General features: G+C 38.3%; 1 protein-coding gene across 6 annotated transcripts in view; it reads left to right on the top strand.

Moving 5' to 3' along the window:
• Positions 1 to 20258, top strand: part of PLPP1 (phospholipid phosphatase 1) — a 66102-nt gene that overhangs the window by 24638 nt on the left and 21206 nt on the right. For 5 of the 6 annotated variants that reach the window (XM_075526540.1, XM_075526536.1, XM_075526537.1 and 2 more), the window contains 2 exons: positions 4855 to 5006; positions 8443 to 8723. In XM_075526540.1, coding sequence (XP_075382655.1) covers positions 4855 to 5006; positions 8443 to 8723 — 433 coding nt within the window. The remainder of the gene's footprint in view (positions 1 to 4854; positions 5007 to 8442; positions 8724 to 20258) is intronic. The other variant, XM_075526539.1, reaches the window with a different exon arrangement.

Genomic DNA, 20258 nt, shown 5'->3' with positions numbered 1-20258 from the left:
GGCTTTATCCTTGAGATTACCCTACTGGTAACCTCTTCCCAACCTTATAATTCCTCTTAACATACCTGTTGTCATCTTCCCTTTAGGTAATTTCTTCACTGCATTACAATTGGCTTGGAAAATGAAGTACACATCAGGGATGCTTTTTGGTATTGTCATATGGGAAATACTCAGTTGAGAGCCTTTAATGACCCTCTGCCATCTCCACTCCTTCCTTAAAAGGAGTACTTAACTCCCCGATTTCTTCTACTTTCATGTAAAACTGAACCCTACTAATTTTTACTAATTCTCCTTTTTAACGTGACAAACTCTGCCCTTAGAAATTGCAGCTTGTTTAGGGGAAAAATGGATATTTGTAGAAAAAGCAAGGCTTTTCTTTTAACTTACTGTGCAACATGTGACTGTGGCAGATGAGCAGGATTTCTTTTCCCAGTGATCCACTGTTGAATCTTTGCTACTTTTCTTTGAGAAACTACTTTACACTTTTATGTGGATAAATCTTCTGGCAAGGAACTACACCACCTCCTATACTACTGTTAAAATTTGTTCTACAGTTGTATCTGGGAAGTTAAAGACCTTGACACTAATGATAGTTGTACCATTATGAAGACAAATACAATTTGGTATCTTCAGTCATATCCAGTCCTCTTGTGCCAGGAGGTTTCATACTTGGGTAGTTGCTAGTGTGATGCAAAAACTTATTCCTGTCTTCTGAAATTGTTATAACTCTCAGGGTGAAAAACTAACATGTCTATCACAACTATAGGGAAACCCTACTGTTGTACTTACTATAGTAAGAGGCTTTGCCTCTTTCATCACTTACGCTAGTTCTTCTGCTTGTTTGTCCTCCTTGTACTAATGAAAAAGCCAAACTGTATTTTTCCTTGTCTCTGCATTGTCTTTTAGAGAGACTTGCACTGCAGAAGGTACTTAAGCTATATATTTTAAATAACTCTGATTTGATTCTAGAAATTAAGTTTGTTTTGTTTTTTGTTTTTTGTTTTTTTTTAAAAACAAACTTAAAATCCCACAAACCCAGGCTTTTCAGATTCATTTAAAACAGAGCAAAACCCCTAAGTATTGTGAAAAGTTTTTCTTAATGGCTTCACTTGCCAGAAACAGTAGGAGTTGCTGCCCCTCTGGTTTCACTCGTATTTTTCTCCCCCCTCCCACCAGCTAATAGTGAAGCTAATCCATGTGTGTTTAGAAAGTAAATTAAACCTGCTGTATGGAGTGTGTTCTGAGGGAATAGGTATTGACATTGGAGTGTACTTCAACCAAAAAGAAATCAAAAGCCAGTACTGGCATGGTTTTTCAGGCTAATAACGCCTTGGATTAAGCAAAAGGTAAATTACAAATGTAGTTCTGTGACTTCAGTTTTCAGTTTAACAGTTTTAAGTCAATCTGATAAATCTTACTGTAATCTGGTTTTTAGAAATTAAAACTTATCTCAAGCTTTTACTGAGCACATCTCCTTTCAGCACTGAAATGTGCTGAGAACAGCAATAAGACACATGACTGGTGGAATTACTTTTTAAATCTGTTATACAGTTGGGGAAGCTGAAGAAACACTTCATGAAGTTTACTATATAAGCTTTTTAAGCAGTATTGTATTTCAATGCATAGCTCTTCTGGTTAAGTGTTACTTCAAACCAGGCAGATACCTAGAACTTTAAGACTCACACTGTCTTAGCTAAATTTTGCTGGTTATGACTTCAGGAAACTGTTTATAACGTTTTCTTTCTTAATTAGCAAAGTAGGATTGGTTTCAGATAGATTAAAAGAAGTGGAAAGAAATTATGAAAGAGAAGACATTTTAATAACTTATTTTAGCTGGTTCTTACTTGCTTAAAAAGCAAAACAAGAACAAACTTTGAGTTTGGTATTTCGTTTGCATGATCTTGATATAGGAAGGTGCTGCAGGCAATTACAGACTAATTACATCAATCTCAATATTGCTGAAGAGTGAGCACACATTTCAAGCAGCTTCCCTTTGCGTGGAAAAGCACATGTCCTCACTGCATGAGGGACTTCATTCCCATGATCCACATACCATTGCTTTCCATTTCTGATTTAGCAGCAGGTAATTACATTTAAAAAGCCCCCCAAAACACCTGAATAACCCCAGCACTCTGAAAATTTTATCTGCCACGCTCAGAAGCTGAAACATTTGGGAGTGTGTAGGAGGAAATGAGGAGTAAGCCACCATGACACCATTATTCATAGAACAGGCCTTTAAAAAGGATGATGCAGAGCTGGTGGTGGGATGTCAGTGACACCATCTAGCTATGATTGCAAATATTTGTGGCAGTGTGCTGAAGTTGTGATAAAGTTCTTGTAGACTGAACTTAATTTTGTGAGCAACTGCTTTACCATGATGCTTAAAACTACTTACTCTAAAGAAGTAAACCTGTAAATAATCAAGAGACTCTTTATTTTTGTATGCCTCATTCTCCAATTCTGGAGATCTAAAAATACACTTTTCTCAAATACACAGTCTTGAATCTTGGTGTTGGTATGTGTGCAGGGCAAAGGATGAAGTTTTCATTCCATACATATCTTCTAGAATAAATAGTGTTGGAAACACACCATGGCATTGTTTTGCAAGTTGCCTTCCCTCACCATGACTTCACACTGCTTCTGCCTCCTCCCTTGCACAAGTTAGCTCAATTCTACACAACTGATGATATATCATGACATGCTGTCACAATACCAACACAAGGGGAGGGCAGAAATGAGGTCTGGGCTGCAGCGTTTTTCAAAACCCTGCTATTCTTATTCTGAGGAGAAAGGAAGAGGGACTTTTTTTTTCCTGGTAGGAAAGGCTGTGTGTTTGTACTGTACTGCAGAGCCCAGCTCCAGGGCTTTGTGCTGGCTGGTGTCTGAATGGTTCAGTGTTTTGGAGAGGCTCTGGCTTGGCTCTTAGCCCGTCCTGCTGTCCTTCTTCTGCTTTGTTGGTGTGCTTGGACAGCTTCCAGAGCTAGGTCAGTTGTAGTCCCGCTGGCATGGAACTGGAAACAACCCCTTTTCTCAATGACAGTGGTTTCTTCTGCCACTTTCAGAGGGGAGGTTTTGCATGCTATTGATTTTATGACTGTAACAGTACAGAAGATACTTGATTCTTTGCGATGGGCTTAGCTGGAATACATGTGCACTGTGATAAGCCCATAACTGCTTGGTTGTGGAACAAAGCTGTGTGTCATTCATCAGAGGTCACTTCAAGGAAATTTTCACCTTATGAGCCATTAGTTTGTTATTTGTTCTTCTGTGTCTGTTTTCAAACTGAAGCATTGTTTTAAGCAGTCACTTTTAGGGTATGAAGAACAAAATCGATAGCAAATCATTGGTGAAACTACAGTATGTCTCATTTGTGATGGGCCCAGGAGTCAGGCTTGGTTTGGATGACTTCATGGGTGGACGTTAAAGGGGGAAGAGGTTTGAAAAGGATCCTAGGTCTTTTTCTTTCTTTTTTTCTTCTTGTAAATCCTGACTGTGTAATTCAGTGTTTCACTTCTCTTCCCTAACAATTCTCTTACTGCTTGGTTGGTGTATTTTTTTTATCCTTTCTTTTTTTCCTTTCTGTGTTTACTTTTGTTTGTACACACTTATTTGGTGGTAACTGTGTATATGGAAAGGAAGATGTGGGCTATGCCTTGACACAGAGGTCCTGAGGAGAGAGCTGAGACTACAGCAACATCTTTCTCTGGCAGTAAGGAAGGAAGGAGGCTGTTTTTAGCCTTCTAATCCCTTACTGGTACATTAGAGTGCCTACCCCCAGATGATTTTTGTTGTCTAACTCTGAATTGGTATGCATTTCATGTGCAATACTGCTGAATTTTGAGCACAAAATCAAGGGCTTTTGGCATTGAAAATCAATGCCACTGGGCTGTACATCCCTAAGTTAAAGAAGATTATTTATTGTTTTGTTGAACATTCTTGGTGGTCCCCCACTTCTTTTTTCCATACAGCCATTTCTTTCTGAGGGTATTCATCCCTGTACACAAACAGATTGTGCAGATGCTGTATGTGTGTCAAGGATGGAGGATCAGGGTTTAAAAATGTGTTTCTATTCGTTTGTAGTAATTTGTATCCTATTTTGAGCTTTTTTAAAAACCTTTGCTGTTCAAATGACTAGTTTTGGTTAGTGTTGCAGGTCTCTTGAGGTGCAATAGCACAAAGCATTGTGTGCCTTAATCTTGTGTTCTGTTGAGTTTAAGATGAGCCAAAGGCTTCCTCTTTTGTGGAAGAGAGAGGAATAAAATCTCCATGCCTTGAGGTTGTAGGGCTTGTGCAGTGACCACATTGTTCCAGGCAACTATCCAGTGTGTGTGGAAGTGAGGGGATGGCATGCATATGTAACTTTTCCTTTTTCCCATATCTCTTCCTGAAAACTCCCTCTGCACTTGCACTCCCTGAGGAGCACCCCTTTTCTGCTTTCATGAAATGCAATTTATGCTCTTCTGACTTGTAAAGCTGTCCAGAGAAGGTATAAAGGGGCAACTGTTGCTCACTGAAATATAAAGGAATAGTCGATAATTGTGGCAGTAGCAGCAGATTGACCAACTCAGTGGTTGTCACTGAACTGTTTACTCAATCATGTTTTCAGCATGCTCCCATACTTGATATGCCACAAATGCAAAGGTGAGAGGAATCCTGTCCTGCTCTCCTTCATTCAACAGTCTTCCTTGGAGCTGCAAAGACAAGGCAGTAGTCATTGGCCAAATGAAGTGCATAACCTTCTAACTTGCTGCACGCCTGTTCCTCTTCATGCACTTCTCTTTGGAAATGTGGGGGTATAATCATCGCCAGAGTTTGTGTTGCTTTTGTAATGTATTTTTTATTCCTTTTTGCTAGCTGGCTTGCCTTTTGCAATTCTCAATTCAAGACGTATCCCCTTCCAGAGAGGAGTTTTCTGTAGTGATGAATCCATCCGGTATCCATACAAAGAGGACACCATTTCTTATAAGTTGTTAGCAGGAATAATTATTCCTTTCAGTATAATTGTTGTAAGTTAAACTTTTCTTCATTGCATTTGATTTCAATGGGGGTGGGGAAGAGGGAGGAGGGGCAATCTGTTAATACAGACTTCTAAAACTGTAGACTATAAGATTTCTTGACTTTAAAATCATGTCCTTCAACCAGGTGCTAAAGCAGTAGAAATGGTGTTCTGGCAAGAATAACTAAAAGGTTTTCTTTAATTGAGGTCAAGTAACTAGAATTATAGAACAGCAAAAGAATACCTTAGAACTATAGAGGCTTAATTCTATAGCCTGAGAGAAAAGCTTCCTCCCTTACCACATCAGTTAAGAATAACACTGATGTACTTTAAATGACTGTCTCAAGCCTCTCTATTTTGGGAGCTACTACTTTCAGAATATGAGTTTGCATGACCTAATAAGTCAGCATTTCTATCATTGGAAATACTTTTGGAGTCATTGGAAATACTTTTGTGTGTGGAAGTTCAACAACAGATACTAGGTTCTTTAACAGAAAAATATTATTGCTTCCAGTCAGAACTTATCAAAAGCATAACTAGAATAAAAAGAGTAAGTAGCCAGGGAATTTTTCCCTGGATATTTCCCCTAAGGTCAGGATAAAACACTGGCACCACTTGTGTTTGAGTTAGTGCTCAGGCTCACTTTCATGCTGCACCTAACCTGGTTGAAAACAGGGTACTGTTCTCCTTTCCCTCCTCTTCACACCAGATCAGTGAGCTGGAGAGATTGCCTCTGCAACTGCCAGTTTGGGATCTCCCTCTTTGACCACAGCTCCTAGCTCAGTTGAACTGGCCCAAGCGTATAGTGACTCCATATCCTTAAGACTTAATTACGTGCTGTCAGCTGAGCTAACCTAATAGCTTACTGTGGACAAAAGGTGAGGTCCCACTATTACTTTTGCCACCTCTGGTGGCTTGTCTGAACCAGGATAAGCTAGTGACATTCCTTAACCTGGCATAAAACAGCATTCTTTGAGCTAGGTTGAGTGAAATGGCTCCTGGAAGAAGACAATATCAGCGCTGGGGCAAAAAGTGGTGGGGGCCTGCCCTTGGGCATGGGGAGAGCTGGACCTCATCAGCTAACCATTTGATGCCCTAAGCCTCATGGGACTGCGTTTTTGTTCCAACAATGGCCATTCAACAGGGGCTTCAACATCCCTGTCCAGATGTACTAAAAAGCTTCAGACTCCACTCATGACTCTGTGTTGGGTGACATCCAAGCTCATCAGACTTACACTTTGAGCAGAATTAAAACTCTTTTATGCCAAATCAGATTTTTAGGTGTGTAAATATTTATCCAAGTATATTTTAGGAATCAAAGCTGGAAAAGGAGCAGCTAAATGTAAACCTCAGTATTGGCCAGCTGTTTCTCTGCGCTAATGGGTTAAAATCAGGAGGGATATTACAGCAATCTAACTCTGTCTTGCCTAAGGACTGCATGGATTTTTATCTAGGTTCCAACATAAAGGTCAACTTGTAGCTTATGTTTGCTCTTGGGTGGAATTTTTTTTCATAACTGTAGAAATGTGGGGCTGGGAATCAAAACTATGACTTACCTAGTTTTCCTTTTGGAAAAACTGCTTAAAAAACTTGAACAGATAGAACTGGCAAGTGGCTTATGCTAAAAGATTCTGCCTTTTAAGATAGGACTATTTTTTTCACCCTGTTACTACTGTCAGTAGTCAGTATTACCTCAAAGCAGCAGTACTTGGTCCCAAATGGAGTCCATCTAGCTTGTTACCTCATTTCTAGCAATGGTTAAAACAGATGAGTGAGGAAGAACAGAAGAATAGAGCAAACAAAGATTGATGTTTTGCCCTCAGTACTTTGCTGCCAGCCATTTGCAGCTCAGGGACTTCCCAAGTCAGAAAAAACTTCAGTGAATATAGTAATTTTTAATGGATGTATTTCCTTTGATTTTATCTAATCTCCATATGAGCCTGTATGAACATGTAGCTAACAAACTTACCCTTGTAACATCAGGGACCGTCTTTTAGTTGTGAAATCAGGCTTTTCTGCCAAGATTGCTTTAAAGTCAGATGGTAAAAGCAAATGTTGGTGTCCTTTACTCAATGCTCAGTCAGATTATTCAAGATGAGTACTCTTTGATGTCTGCGTCCAGTGAAGTAGCTGCATTGACATCACCTAATTTTTTTGTCACCTCAACTGAGATAAGTGACATTCTTGCAGGTTTTGCAGCAGTGTTCTTTAAAAGGGATTCATTATTTACCAGTCATGGCTGTGATATTTCTGCTCAACTATCTTCATTAAGAGGTTACTCTCCAGGATAGGTGGATTCTGTATGAGAGCTTACCAACATCTACTTTACTGAAAACTTTCTCAGCTTTAGTCCACGTTCTGGTGTTTCTCTGCTTCACTCCATGTTTCAGTGTGGTGCAGAGTGTAAAACTTCAGTGTCATGCATCTGATGGGATTGTCTGTTTGCCTTAATGTGCAAAGCTGCTGACAGCTACTTTGTCTGCCTAGGTGTCAGAGCATCTAATAACAGCTTCATTTACTAAAGCTCTGCTCTGCTGGGATCCTGGACTTGTCACTCTCAAGTGACAGACAGAGCCATCATTTAATCTTTACAGGATTTTTCAAGATCACTTTACATATATGCATACAGTCCCCCACCCATCTGATCATCTGTATGAGTCGAGCCTTTCTGTACAAAATGGGACAGTCTGGTTCAATATCCAACCTGTCTGGGGTGAAGTTTTGTGCTGGGTTTAAGGAAAAACTTTCTGCAGAAGATAAAGTTGCAGGAAAACAAAACTAAATCTGCTTTCCTGTCAACACTTGATGCACACTTGATGCATATACCTTGGAGACACAGGGTGAAAAATCCTTGGAAAGACCTCAGTAATGCCTGTCTTTCCCTACTCTCATTAGTTTTCTTTTGTCCCCTAAAGATTTAATTTTCCTGAGGAATAGGAAATTTCTTTGTTTAAATAACTGGCCTTTCACATCCAGTAATGAAGTCTAGATCCTTCAGAATAGTCTCTGGCTTCACAAAAAAACCTAACAACTTTATGATGATATAGAAAAATTTTGCTCAGCAGAAGTTTAGCTGAAGAAGACTCAATGTAGAATAAAATGTAATACTGGAGAAAAAGTTTCTAATTAGGGCTATGCCAAATAATATGGATAAATGTTACTCTGAGAAGGCTTTGTTTTAATAATTATTCTGAAAATCAATAATACTAAGTTCAACATGAAGCAAGGTAAGGTAAAAGTTTTTTTTTTTTTTTTTTTTCTTCTACATACGTGTTTAAAGTTTGGACATGGTTACTGCTGACTCTTGGAAAATTGAAATTTGCAATTTAATGTTTTGTAAAAAAAAATCAATTTCTGAAACTACATGTCTGAGTGTTAGTAACAGTTGAGTAATACATTTCTAAGTGATTATTTTTCTTTAACTGTTGTCCTTATTTCTTTTTCAGATAATCCTAGGAGAGAGTCTCTCTGTCTTTTATAATCATTTGCACTCAAATTCATTTGTCAGAAATAACTACATAGCCACTATTTACAAAGCCATTGGGACCTTCATTTTTGGAGCAGCTGCTAGCCAGTCGTTGACAGACATTGCCAAGTACTCCATAGGCAGACTGCGTCCTCACTTCCTTGCTGTGTGCCAGCCTGACTGGACCCGAATCAACTGCAGTCTAGGTTACATTGAGAACTTCTCTTGTCAAGGAGACAAAGCAAAAATCAATGAGGGAAGGTGAGTCTGACTAACCTTGTATACCTGGTTGTAAGACCTGTTTCTTAACTTGGTATGATGAGTTGGGTATCACTACTGCATTTTTTGTGCTTCTCCTAGAATAAATTTCTTGTAATGAATTTTAAACTTTGAGCCCTGTCTAGACACTGCGGTTTTTTTTTTTCTAATTTGTGGAAACTTGTTTTATTAATGTACAGAAGAATGCATAAATTATTGTGTATTCATTTTTGCTTTTTTACAAAATGTGGGGGGTGATCAGTTTTGATCGGCTTCTATTTATGTTTTGAAAATGTCTGCGCATCCCAATGAAGAGAAGAATTTTGAAATCTGCCTTCAAAATTGGATGTGGAATAGCAAGGAAAACAGTTCAGATTTGGAATGAAAGCAAATAAAACCTGGATGTATCCATATAAAAATATGGAGGACTGTTAAGAGAATCACTCTACTCAGTTTTCTCATTATTTGGCATTTCATGACCTTAAATACTTACCTGCCAGTTCAATTGCAGCAGGATAACACGGAAACAAAAATGAAGCATCTGACACATTGGAGTTTTGTCACTGTGTTATAAAAAACAGTGTTTGAATGCTATTGGAAATGTTTAAGTATGTTCAGCATAATTTCTGGTATTAGAGTTGCTTGAGCTCCCCGGAAGCTTAGGTTTAGAGAAACTATTTGCCATTCTTTTTCCAGAAGACCTATATACCCTCTTAGAACTTTTCTCTGTCTGTGTGTGGTTTTTAAGTACATGTGTGCAGGTTTTGCTCACTGTCCTCTGTGCTCATTTGCTCTTTTAGCATGTGTCCCCTGTGGATCTTCCAGTAGCATGCATGGTATTCCTCAGCAGCCACAGGAAAATGTTGCATATTGATTTGGTGGGGGACCAGGTCTAGCTCCAAGTCATGCACAGCAGCTGTTCAAAGATGCCAGGAGCAGTTTGGATTTTGAATGGCTATTGGTAGTAGAGGAGCAAGTGCATGATGATAGATAGGCAGTATAGCAGAGAATCCTAAAATGAGCAGAACTTCATGCAGGTAGTAAACAGACAAATTGGAATTTGTTCTTTGGGAGATTGAAGTAGAGGGGTGTGCTTCATGTGCAGCTTTTTTGTACTAATGCCCATAATTGTGCTTAGAAGACTTTATTTACTTACTCTAAGCTATTCTAGACACTGATTATTGGACAGACTTTCCTTGCCTGTGAGTAGCCCTGTAGAGTCAGAGTATCCACTAGTAAGGTATAACTTTTATCTCCGTTCCAGGAAATACATGATGTACTTCTGAAGACTTGTAACAGTCACTTTCTAGATGACTGTCAACTTCGGTTTGGAAAAAGGCAGAGTAAACAAAGGAGGATTTTCATGAAATGTAGAAAACAAAGAATTTCTCAATAGCATGTCTATCAGACTTAAATGTTACTGACTTTTCAAAGATCTGACTTGTAGTAGAACAACCTTAGTAATTGAAATAAAGGAGATGCTACCTCCTCCAAGATAACAAATTGTCTTGGTATCTGGTCAGCTTTGCAAATTTTAGCGTGGTGCGTTAGCAGAAGTAATTGCCAGAAAATAACTCTTTAGCGTTTAAAAGAAGATAAAATGGTAACTTAAAACACAAGAGGGGAGAAATACAGATTTTGTTGTATATTACATTATGGCAGGGGTAAAATGTTTTGACTTTTTTGTTTCAACTCACTAAAAGTGGTATTTTTATTATTCTGCTACTATGTGAAAAGATACTTGTCTAAGTTTCAAATGGAATGAGTCTTTAAACAAAACTGCACATCCTCAGGTGCTTTGTGAAACAGAATTGCGTGGCTTTCAGCATGAAACTGTGGGGTTAAAATTCAACTTGGGCATAGCTTAAGAGTCTTCAGTTGAACTTCTGCATGAGTCTAAAAATGCTTCTCAAATGTAACGAGGGAAAAGGAGAAGACTTGAGTTGATTGTAATGACTAAAATGGTCCTGAAATAAAATTTTTTGGTTTTGGGGATGCTGAAAAACAGAGTTAGCTTATCCTCAAACAAGGAAACAGATTTTTGTTGTATGAGAATAAGATGGGGGAACAATGGCATAGTGATCACGTAGCTTTTGTTCTTCCTTGTGCAACTAGTGCTTTGAAATCTCAGACTTCCATATTGGAAGCAAGATTTGTCTGTTATCACTTAACTGATGAGCTGCTAGCTTTGTATTCCCAGCTACTGTTTTGTTCCCTTTTTCTGTTGTCCCTATTGCTCCCTAGAAAATGATGTAAGAGGGCTCTCATTTTTGGGCAAAGCTTGCCTTGAAGTGATGACTTCAGTGTGAGCTCACCTGTGGTGCTTCCCCTCTCAGCTGAGGCTTTTCCATGTCACAGGAAGCTGTAAACAAAAAGTAAGTTAGTGAGTGGTCAAAGAAGGGTAGATTAAAGTGGGACATTGTCCTGTACAGGTAGATGTCATGGATGCAGTGACCCAGTAAATCATTCTGTGTTTCTTGTGGAAATTGGGCCCTACGTCTGAAAGGGTAGTTTCAGTGATCTTGGGTCATGTGCCTACATACCTTACAGTTAATAAGCCATTAAGAGGAGGGAGTTTGATTGCAGTGAGTTTTGCAGCAAGTTGGAGGAGGTCACTGGGCTCTCAGACTGTAACCTAGAGGTGAATTTCTGGATCAGTTCGACAAAATTATTAGCTGCAAACTTGTTACCATCTACCCTCATTTGCATAAAACAAATATGCAGGTAGAAATACCAAGAAAGAATGAAGACAGGACAATGTGTTGCATACAAAATCATATGTTCTGAACTGAACCTGTTATTCCTGGGTAGCAGTAGAACTTGAGGGTTTTTTGAATATTTTTAGAGATTCATGCTCAGTTATACCATCAAAAAGACAAATCTAATCTTTGTTTACTATTTCTTAATTCGTACCAGGAAAACAATGCTTCCAGTGTAAAAATCCATTGTGCGCTTCCACTGTGCATATTGTACTCTTCTGTTTTCTTCTCTCCTCCCTTCTCGTAATTTTATACGTATCAAAAGTATAAAATAGTTTTGGTATGCAGCATCCCTGAGTAGATCAGAGCTCTTGGTCTGAAAGAGTAAGTGGGTGTGTGTTGAAGAGATGGGTGTAAGATGGAAGTCTCTAAAGGATACTTTAGAAGTGGTACAGAAGTTAGGTAATGAACAACTGTTCCCATTTCCTCCTAACAGTAAAACTGGAAGGCAAAACATTTGAAGTAGTTTCTTATATTTATTTTTCCCCACATGAAGATTAAGAAGATGAACTCAGCTGTGGAACTCTTTGCAGTGCTGGGATATGTAAGTTTATAGGTGGGTTTAAAAAACCATTTGAACAAACTTCTAGAAGGATAAAACCAAGAAAACAACCTATGTTTCTGGAAGCCTGTAAGTTATGGTTGGAGGCTAAGAGTGTTTTGGGCAAGCATCGTTGCATATTTTGGTTTAGTACTGTTTTATTGAAATCTGATGTCTGCAACTCTTTGCATATGTCTACTGTATTATAACGTGGGGGAAAGATAATCATTAGTCATTGTTCATCAGTAACAGTAGTATTAAAATACATACTAAAACACATATGCTTTATCGTAAATATAAATCAATGGATTTATGCTTGGTTGTCTAAATTAATAAAGTGCCTGTGGGTTTTGGTTAGTTTCAGTAAGGCTTTACTTTTGAACCTGAGCTTGATAAGCTAATTCTTGCTCACTTAAGTGTCTTGTTTGCTCTGTATCATGCTGAAAACAGAATCCTCTTCAGTTTTAAATAGCTTAGGTTCTCCTTGACGACTTTTATAGTGTGTTTGCACTTTCAGTATTACTGGTGGTTAAACTAAGCTGAGGATCACACAGTTGTATGCTTAGTAAATCTCATTCATACTTGTTGAAAGATGCATGTAAGAGTTGACATATATTACTTGAAAGTATGTAGCACTTGCGGATCTCTAAACCATGCATGGAAATCACTAGTTATATTAAAAATTGCTAGTTGAATTAAGTATTAGCATTAAAAACTGTACTTTTTCTTCTGTGTCTCTTTAAGACAACCTTTTCTTCAGGCAGTCTTTGGCATTTAATTTGAGCTAGACACAGAAGCTTGGTATGAGCTACTTCACAGCAGTTTTCTCAGTGTGAATGACTTATACGGAACTGCATTCTCAACCTTTTATGAAGGTGTTGCTAGGTTTTATGCCAACTAGTTGTGTGTAGGGCTTTTTAATAGTCCATTTAAATAAATATTAAGAGTAGTAACTCAATGAAGGTGCTTGCCCTGTGAAGGTGATTTTTGAGTATCAAAATAGCAAAGTTCTCCTTAAAACACGTAACACAGTTGAGTAAGGTACGTATTTTTAAAACGTAGTTGCACTGGGTAGAAGGGTACAGAACTTTATCGTGTAGTTTCTTTACTGGGAGACAGTGGCTTGTTTTAGAAAAGTAAGTTTGATACACAAACACAAGTTTTAGTGTCTATGAATGAAGAGAGATCAAAGCCAAGGAATCCTGCTGTCACTGGTGCTAGCAATTAGCACGTCACTTTTAGTATAGCAGTGTATACTTTAATGCTACTGGATTGCCTTTAAGGTACTTTATTTAGCGCCTCTATAATCATAATGACTTGCCAAATGGCTGTTTTCTTTTTCAAATCAGCAAAGCAAGGCTCAGTAAAATAGGTCAGTGTGCTAGGTTATAACCCTGATCGAGTGGGGATGTGAGCGAGCAGTCTCTACTAATCTCTGATCTCTTCAGCCTTGGCAGCTCCCATTCTTGTTCAATTCTTCCTTCTTTTGGCTTGCTACTGCTTACCTTTGCCTGGCTTTGAGTTGGTTGGCAAGATAACCGAATTCCTCAAAGAGAAGTAGGCAGAGAGGACACCACAAGGAGAGACGATGACTTTCCCATTCCTTATTGGTAGCTGAGGTGTACTTCCCAAACCTGTCTGCTCTAGTCAGTCCATGGCAGATTGTTCGTGCATTCTGTTTGTTAGCTGTCTTGCATCCAAAAGAGTTAATAGAAACCACAGATCTTCAGCAGCAGGAGCTGTGAATTAATATTTTACTGTTTCTCTGAGTGTACTTTGCTGTAGTTGCTGGTTGTCTGTCTGAAATGAGTTTGTAAACAGTGAAACTTGAATGTCTAGTAGAGTAACAAAGTAGAACATCAAGAACTTGTATTTTCCTCCAGGATATGAATTGTGGGAGAAGCCTTCAACACTCTCAAAAAAGCCTTTGTTGTTAGTGTATCTTAACACTTGACTAGTCTGGAAAAATTTCTTTAGGCTTCTGGTAGGGGAGAAAAGGCAACTAAAAGCTATTGGTTTAGTTACGCTTAAATGTATTGTACTTTGGGATGTCAAGATAGTGATGGGGTGCCTTCTAACTGTATTGTTAGACTGTACTAATATATTGCGTAGTGATGTTAACTGGTTGCTCCCAACTCATTTTGGCAGTCAGGAGTTGCTAATTCTACCTTGATCACCTTTGTGCAGACAAGCATTGGTAATCCCTAGGTAGCAGGATCTGGAATCCAGGAGACATACTTGAGCAGGCCAGCCTGAAACTGGAACAGGTTGGTCTTAACTGTGTCTGTAAACTTCGAGTGTCATCTTAAGCAAAGAATGGGCATTTTCTTATTGCTTGTAAGATCCAATCTCAAAGACAGTAAATGTGGCTTAAATAAAGGTTCTGTCAATATTTTTTTTTTTTGAGAAGGCTTTTCTCTCCAGTTTTATAAAATTCTTTCTACAAGCAGGTAAAAACTAAAAAAAACCACCCAAAACCAAAACAACAACAACAACAACAAAACCAAGGCCGCCAACAAAAAACACCCAAAACTGAAAAAAAACCCAAAACAACAATAAAAAACCCTCACAAACCAAGCTTCTGGTATTGAAGAGTTTTGTGTAATTGAAAGAACATTTGAATGAGTCTTTTTTTTCATTCTCAAACAATGTAGCAGGTGCTACATACAGCTTACAGTATTTTTAGAACTTAATTTAGGATTGTGCTGTCACTTTCATATATATATCATGTTATAAACTTGGCAGCACAAACAGTACATAAAGTCTTGTGTAAAGGTCAGGTATATTGAATTGATACTATTTAAACTTACATTTTATCCACAAAATGTTAAGAATAAATGTTGTAGCATGAAGTATGTAGTAGTTTTGGATTAACATAAATCTGTATTTTTAATATTGTATTTCAGGATGATTGTTACCTGCAGATGCTGCTGCTGACATGTCCAACTAGTTCATCTTTGCTCCTGACTAACAGATTAGCAGAGAGCACTTTTCCTGTTAGGCCTGTCCAACAGCAGTGTCAAAGAAGGCAGCAGAATTGCTTGCACCCTGCCATGTTGCCATTCCAGCAGATTTTGAGGCAGGTGAATTTTCGTAGGAGAAGCCTTTCTAGATGTGAGATGCCTGAGTTCCTATGCCTCCAGTCTCTAGAAACTTTAATCTGTACTTCAATGTTACACAGGTCCAGTGTAACTAGTGGATTCTAACATATCTTGGGCTTGAACCCCACTCCCTTTTGTGCACAACAATTACTTACTAAGCCTGAAAGGATGACTTAGCAATTCTTCGTATTCTTCAGCTTTGGGCAAGACTTGAACCCTGGCCTCCAAACATCTAAGTGAGCTTCCTCCTTGCTGAGCTTCTCTAATGACTTTGCATTTCCTTTTTATGCATCTCCAGCTGTACCTTATGATGAGTTAAAAAGAGAAGGGTCAACATAGGGTTTAATTTCTTGAACGCTTCAATTCACTAACTTTTACTCTTGAGCTTATTTATTGACTTCTCATTTAAGGTGCAGATTTGGACACGTTCCAGTCTTCTGTCTCTTAAAACATCTACCGTTGAGGTATTTGTTGGCTTGTTTCTGTTCTTCTATTGAGACATAGATATGAGGGCTTTTTGTCTTGTTTATATACAAGATCTGCCCCAAACTGGATTTCATAAATGCCAGATGCATCCCTTTGTAATGGAATTTTATTGTCCTTTTGGAGTGCAACTGAAAAATCTGGGTTGAATTTCAAATCTGGGTAATTGCTGGGTCCAGCTTTTGTTTTTTCAAATATATATAATAAAATTTAGACGTCTTCATGAATGCAGTTCAAAACTTTCTTTCACATTTTTGAAACAGAAATATTGCCGCTAGTTCTATAACAAAGCAGTGTCAGTGTTGTGCAAGGGGACAGTTCAGGTTTCTAATCCTGAAAGTGGAGGGGACAGCATTCATTAGAACAAAAAAATGTATATAGTAAACATCTCACCCCCCACTTTTTTTCATGCTCTTTAAAATGGAGAAAGCAGAACATTGCTACATGTGTGTTATCTCTGTCATCTTCAGGTAAACCAAGCAGCTTTTTCCATTCCAGGGATGTAAAGTGCTGAATTATCATGCTGCTTCTGTGAGATACAGAACAGTTGCAGATGGGAAGGCATAAGCACATGTTCTTCCTTGATTAACACACTGCAAAGTTGGGAGTAGAAAGTAGGGATTCAGATCTTTTCCAGAGAAGGATGTGAAAATATAAGTCTAAACAGTCTTTTGACAGATTAGCCCTTTAAAGGGCAAACAATTTCAGCTATGATAGTAGGTTTCTAACTAACCAATTAAGAGTGTGTTTGTATTATGCACGTGCATATGTAACCATGTCTTGCGTAAGCTCAATTTCTGAGCAAATAGAAGGTGGTGCAGCTGATCTGCAAATGAGTACTGACAGTGGATGTACTTAAAGTGGCTGCCTTAATTCTCTTCTATAGTATATATTAAAAGGAATTTGCTGTTAAAACTTTTTGTAGCTGAAGTTTGAGTCCCATTGTAAATCAATTCTGAGGGTATGCTTTAATTTTTCAGAGCTTTAGAATCGAATTAGAACAAAATAATTTTTTATTAATTGTTCCAAAAATCCATGTTCTCCCTTAACAGGACAGTTCAATATAAAGGAGGAGGAACAGAACAGTGGTATGGGTTTTCAGAAGATGAACTGGATGCCAGCATGTTCATTTAGGCTGCTAATACTCTCCTCTTGTAGTCATGCTAAATTTGGTTGCAGTGTGCATTACACTTTACTGATTTAACACTATTGCTTTAACACTGGTTAACCAAATTCCCATCAGCACACATTCTTGTACAGTGTGAAGCATTATTTTTTCCATGTGTACTAGTCCTGGGTGTGTGCTAAAGGGCTTTTAATCTACCTGCTCAGGCTTCCTGAGTTTACTACAAATTTTTCTTGGATGCAGTATTTATTGCATTTTAGCTGAGCAGTGCAGGTTTGTCACAATAATGCAATCACTGACTTCTAAATATTTTTGTTAGATATCACTATTTAGCTTTTTTACTGAGTATGGATGTTGGGGTGGGACCTGAAAGTTCAGAGTTCTGGGTTTGGAGGAACACTGAAAACCTGGTGACTAGGGAGATCCAAGAAGCTGTCCTTTCTGCTTTATTCATCAAGCACATACACAAAAGTGAAACCTTTGAACCTGAAGTGGTAAATATTAAGCTATGTTAGACAAGTCTAGCTACTTCAGAGGTACTCTGTGCAGTCTGAATGCTGTTAGGCTCCAAAGCAGATGTGCAGCTAACAGGGGGATGTGTGTGTGTGCGAAACACTTTCTCTGAAGTTGAGTTTAACTTTGGATAGTTGAAGGTCTCTAATTTCAGTCTGTCGCTTTGTTCTGTTTGTAGTAACAGCTAATGCAGCTGTTAAGTTTCATAATCATAATTTTATTACTAATGTACAGATTCATATCACAACTCGGATATCTAAAGGCAAAAACAGTTCCCTACCTCAGTTGATGTATTGCGCCCAGGCTGGCTGCACTCAAAACAAGCTGTATTTAGTCTGCCATTGCAAACTCAAAATGTAATCTTCAAAGAAGTCTTCAGGAAATTAGAGCTGACTGTTTTGACCTTGATAACTTACTTCAACACAATTGCCAAGGTGGTGCCCTTTACCAATCATTTGCCAGGAATTTTATTTCAGCTTTGTTTAGAGCTCTTTCATAGGTTGTGCTTATGCATGCTGGTGAGTGCAGTTAAATCACTCGGAGCAGTTCCCAGTAGCTAGGTACCCATGCCACACAGCTGGTATGGGGCTAACCTGCGTAACTTTTGTTTTGAAGTTCAACCAAACTTGAAACTCTTATGTTGTCTGCTCTATGTACAATTTCAAAACTGTAACTGTGTTTAAAAAACAACAACAACAACAAAAAAACAAACCCCAAAACCAAACAAAACAACCCAACTTCATAATTACTTAATTCCATTTTAATGAATACTTTTGTTTTCCTCTGTTTCATTAGATAGCCTTTGGAATTGGTTTGCTTTGGTATTTTTAAACCTAAGCCAAGAGACTGGACATCTGCTTCAAGTTAACCCATGTCTATTAAACAATTGTTTCTGTCTCTCCCTCTCCTTCCCCTTCTCCCTGCCCCTCCACCTGTCTCTCAATACTGGGAGTATTTCTATGATGAAGCATTAGTTTGCATTAAAATAACTTTGCTTGTATGAAATGTTCCAATATTTTGTTCTGAAACTTCTTAAAGCTTTGTCAAAAATCAAACTGCACTTAATGATTCAAGCATAACTAAATGGATTACTTACGTAATCTGGCAGTTTTTAACAGCATCATGAATCAGAAATGCCTCTAAAGCTGCAACAGACTTATTAACTATGTGTTTACTAGGGGCATGCTGGTATGTTGTGTATAGCATTCTGATTATTTCTATTACAGAGCTTTTAAGCTGTGAAGTGCTCTATCGTACTGAAACGTCTATGTTCAGGAGTTTTCATCAGCGGCTAATTTAGTAGTTTTCACTTCTGAAAAGATATATGCAAAAAAATCTTAAGGAGCTTGGGTACCAAAGCAGTTAAAAGAGATTAATGGAAGGTCACATATGTGTACTATTATTCAGATCGTGCAACTTCTTCCTTAAATGCTGCTTCTTACCTGTCACTAGTGTTATTCAAGATGTAACATGGCTGATTTGGGAACGCTTCCAGTCCTAATAAAATTATTCACCACTTCTGAGAATGGGAGCTCAGTCAGGGGACCTACACTTAATTTCACATGGAAGAAAAAAGCTGAAATATGGTAGTGAATAAAAGTCTTTAAATATTTAAACTTTAGAAGCTTCTGGGTTACAGTGGATGATGAAATTGGGCTTTACTTGATCTAGAAGCATAAAGAGCTGCCTTTGCAATAGAAATTAACTGGCAGTAGGGAGAATCAAATCTGAAAGGTGAACATGCTGTGTAACCACTTGAGATGCAGTTCTGCAATCTGGATCATGTTTCCGATCTTACATCTCCTTTGCCCTCATGCAAATTGGTCCTTCTCAGTGGTGAGGGATAGCATTCATTTTCATATCTGAAAATAAAATTCTTCGCCCTCTAACAGTTTTCAGAAAAAGCTGTGCTTGCGGTCTGTCTGCTATTTCAGTAGCTTATCATGTTTAAGTTCATTAGAATTCAAAATTCATAACTTGTGTTCAGTACGCCCTGAAAATTATTTGGAAGCTAGCTATGGCAAATCAAGCAGGTGGATGCATCTTCTCATTCTTGGGAGAATTTCACTGATTTGCAAAGCTTATGTCCAAGTCAATAGAAGGGAAAAGTCTCTTAAGATAATACTTTGGACATGTGTATAACTGTGTAGTGCTCAAACAGTACTGTAGGAACTGAAATCCCCTTAAATGCTGACAGTCCTCCTGCTGCCTCCCTTCCTTTTTCCCCTTTTGAAGATTACAAAAATCTGTTGGGAGAAGGGTCCTGCACACTTGCCAAGTGCTTCATGCCCAAAGTGATTTCTTAAAGAGGGAATAACAATCAAATCCCTGATTTAACAGGGATTATCTTTTTTGTTCTCATTCCTTTTACGTAAAATGATAATAACACTCCTGTGAGTCAGAACAGTATTATGTGGATAACTTGTGCAGATGTGGTTAATGGAACAGAAGCCTGTAATCTGATGCATGTGAGAGCAAACTATTAGTCTTTAGAAATGTTGGTTTGAGTCCCCCTTGCTCCTGTTTTCACTTTTACCCTTTCCTGAGGGGGGATTACTAGGAAAGAGAAGTAAACAAAGTCCTGGGGTTTTTTTCTATTAGAAGAGGCTAACTAGAAATGTAGTGGAAAGTTAAACTTTCCTTTCGTGTGTTAAGTTAAATTGAGTGACAGAGTCAAAACTGATGAAAGAGAACTTGCTTTGTGGTGCTTTTGCAGTGTGCATGTGGAATGCCATTGCAGTGTGCCAGTTGGTTGGACTTTGTAATAGCTCAGAACATACATGTTTGTGCATGGTATGAATGCCATGAGTTGGTAACTTGTTCCCTAGATAAAACTTCAGTATCTTTGGAAGTTCAAGACACAGGTTTGACTGCTGCTCATTTGAAAAGGAAAAAATAGTAGGGGGATGAGATTTTTCCTTACTGGTTATCTTACAGTGAAGTTTATTCATCTAGTAGCTGCTGGTACAAACTGCAGCTGACAGATGCAGAATAGCTAGCTAACTAGTCATTGCC

Source organism: Mycteria americana, chromosome Z (assembly GCF_035582795.1).
Source record: "Mycteria americana isolate JAX WOST 10 ecotype Jacksonville Zoo and Gardens chromosome Z, USCA_MyAme_1.0, whole genome shotgun sequence".
NCBI classification, from domain to species: Eukaryota; Metazoa; Chordata; class Aves; order Ciconiiformes; family Ciconiidae; genus Mycteria; species Mycteria americana.
Note: the sequence above shows the minus strand (reverse complement) of the source record. Positions and strands in the feature narration are given on the sequence as shown.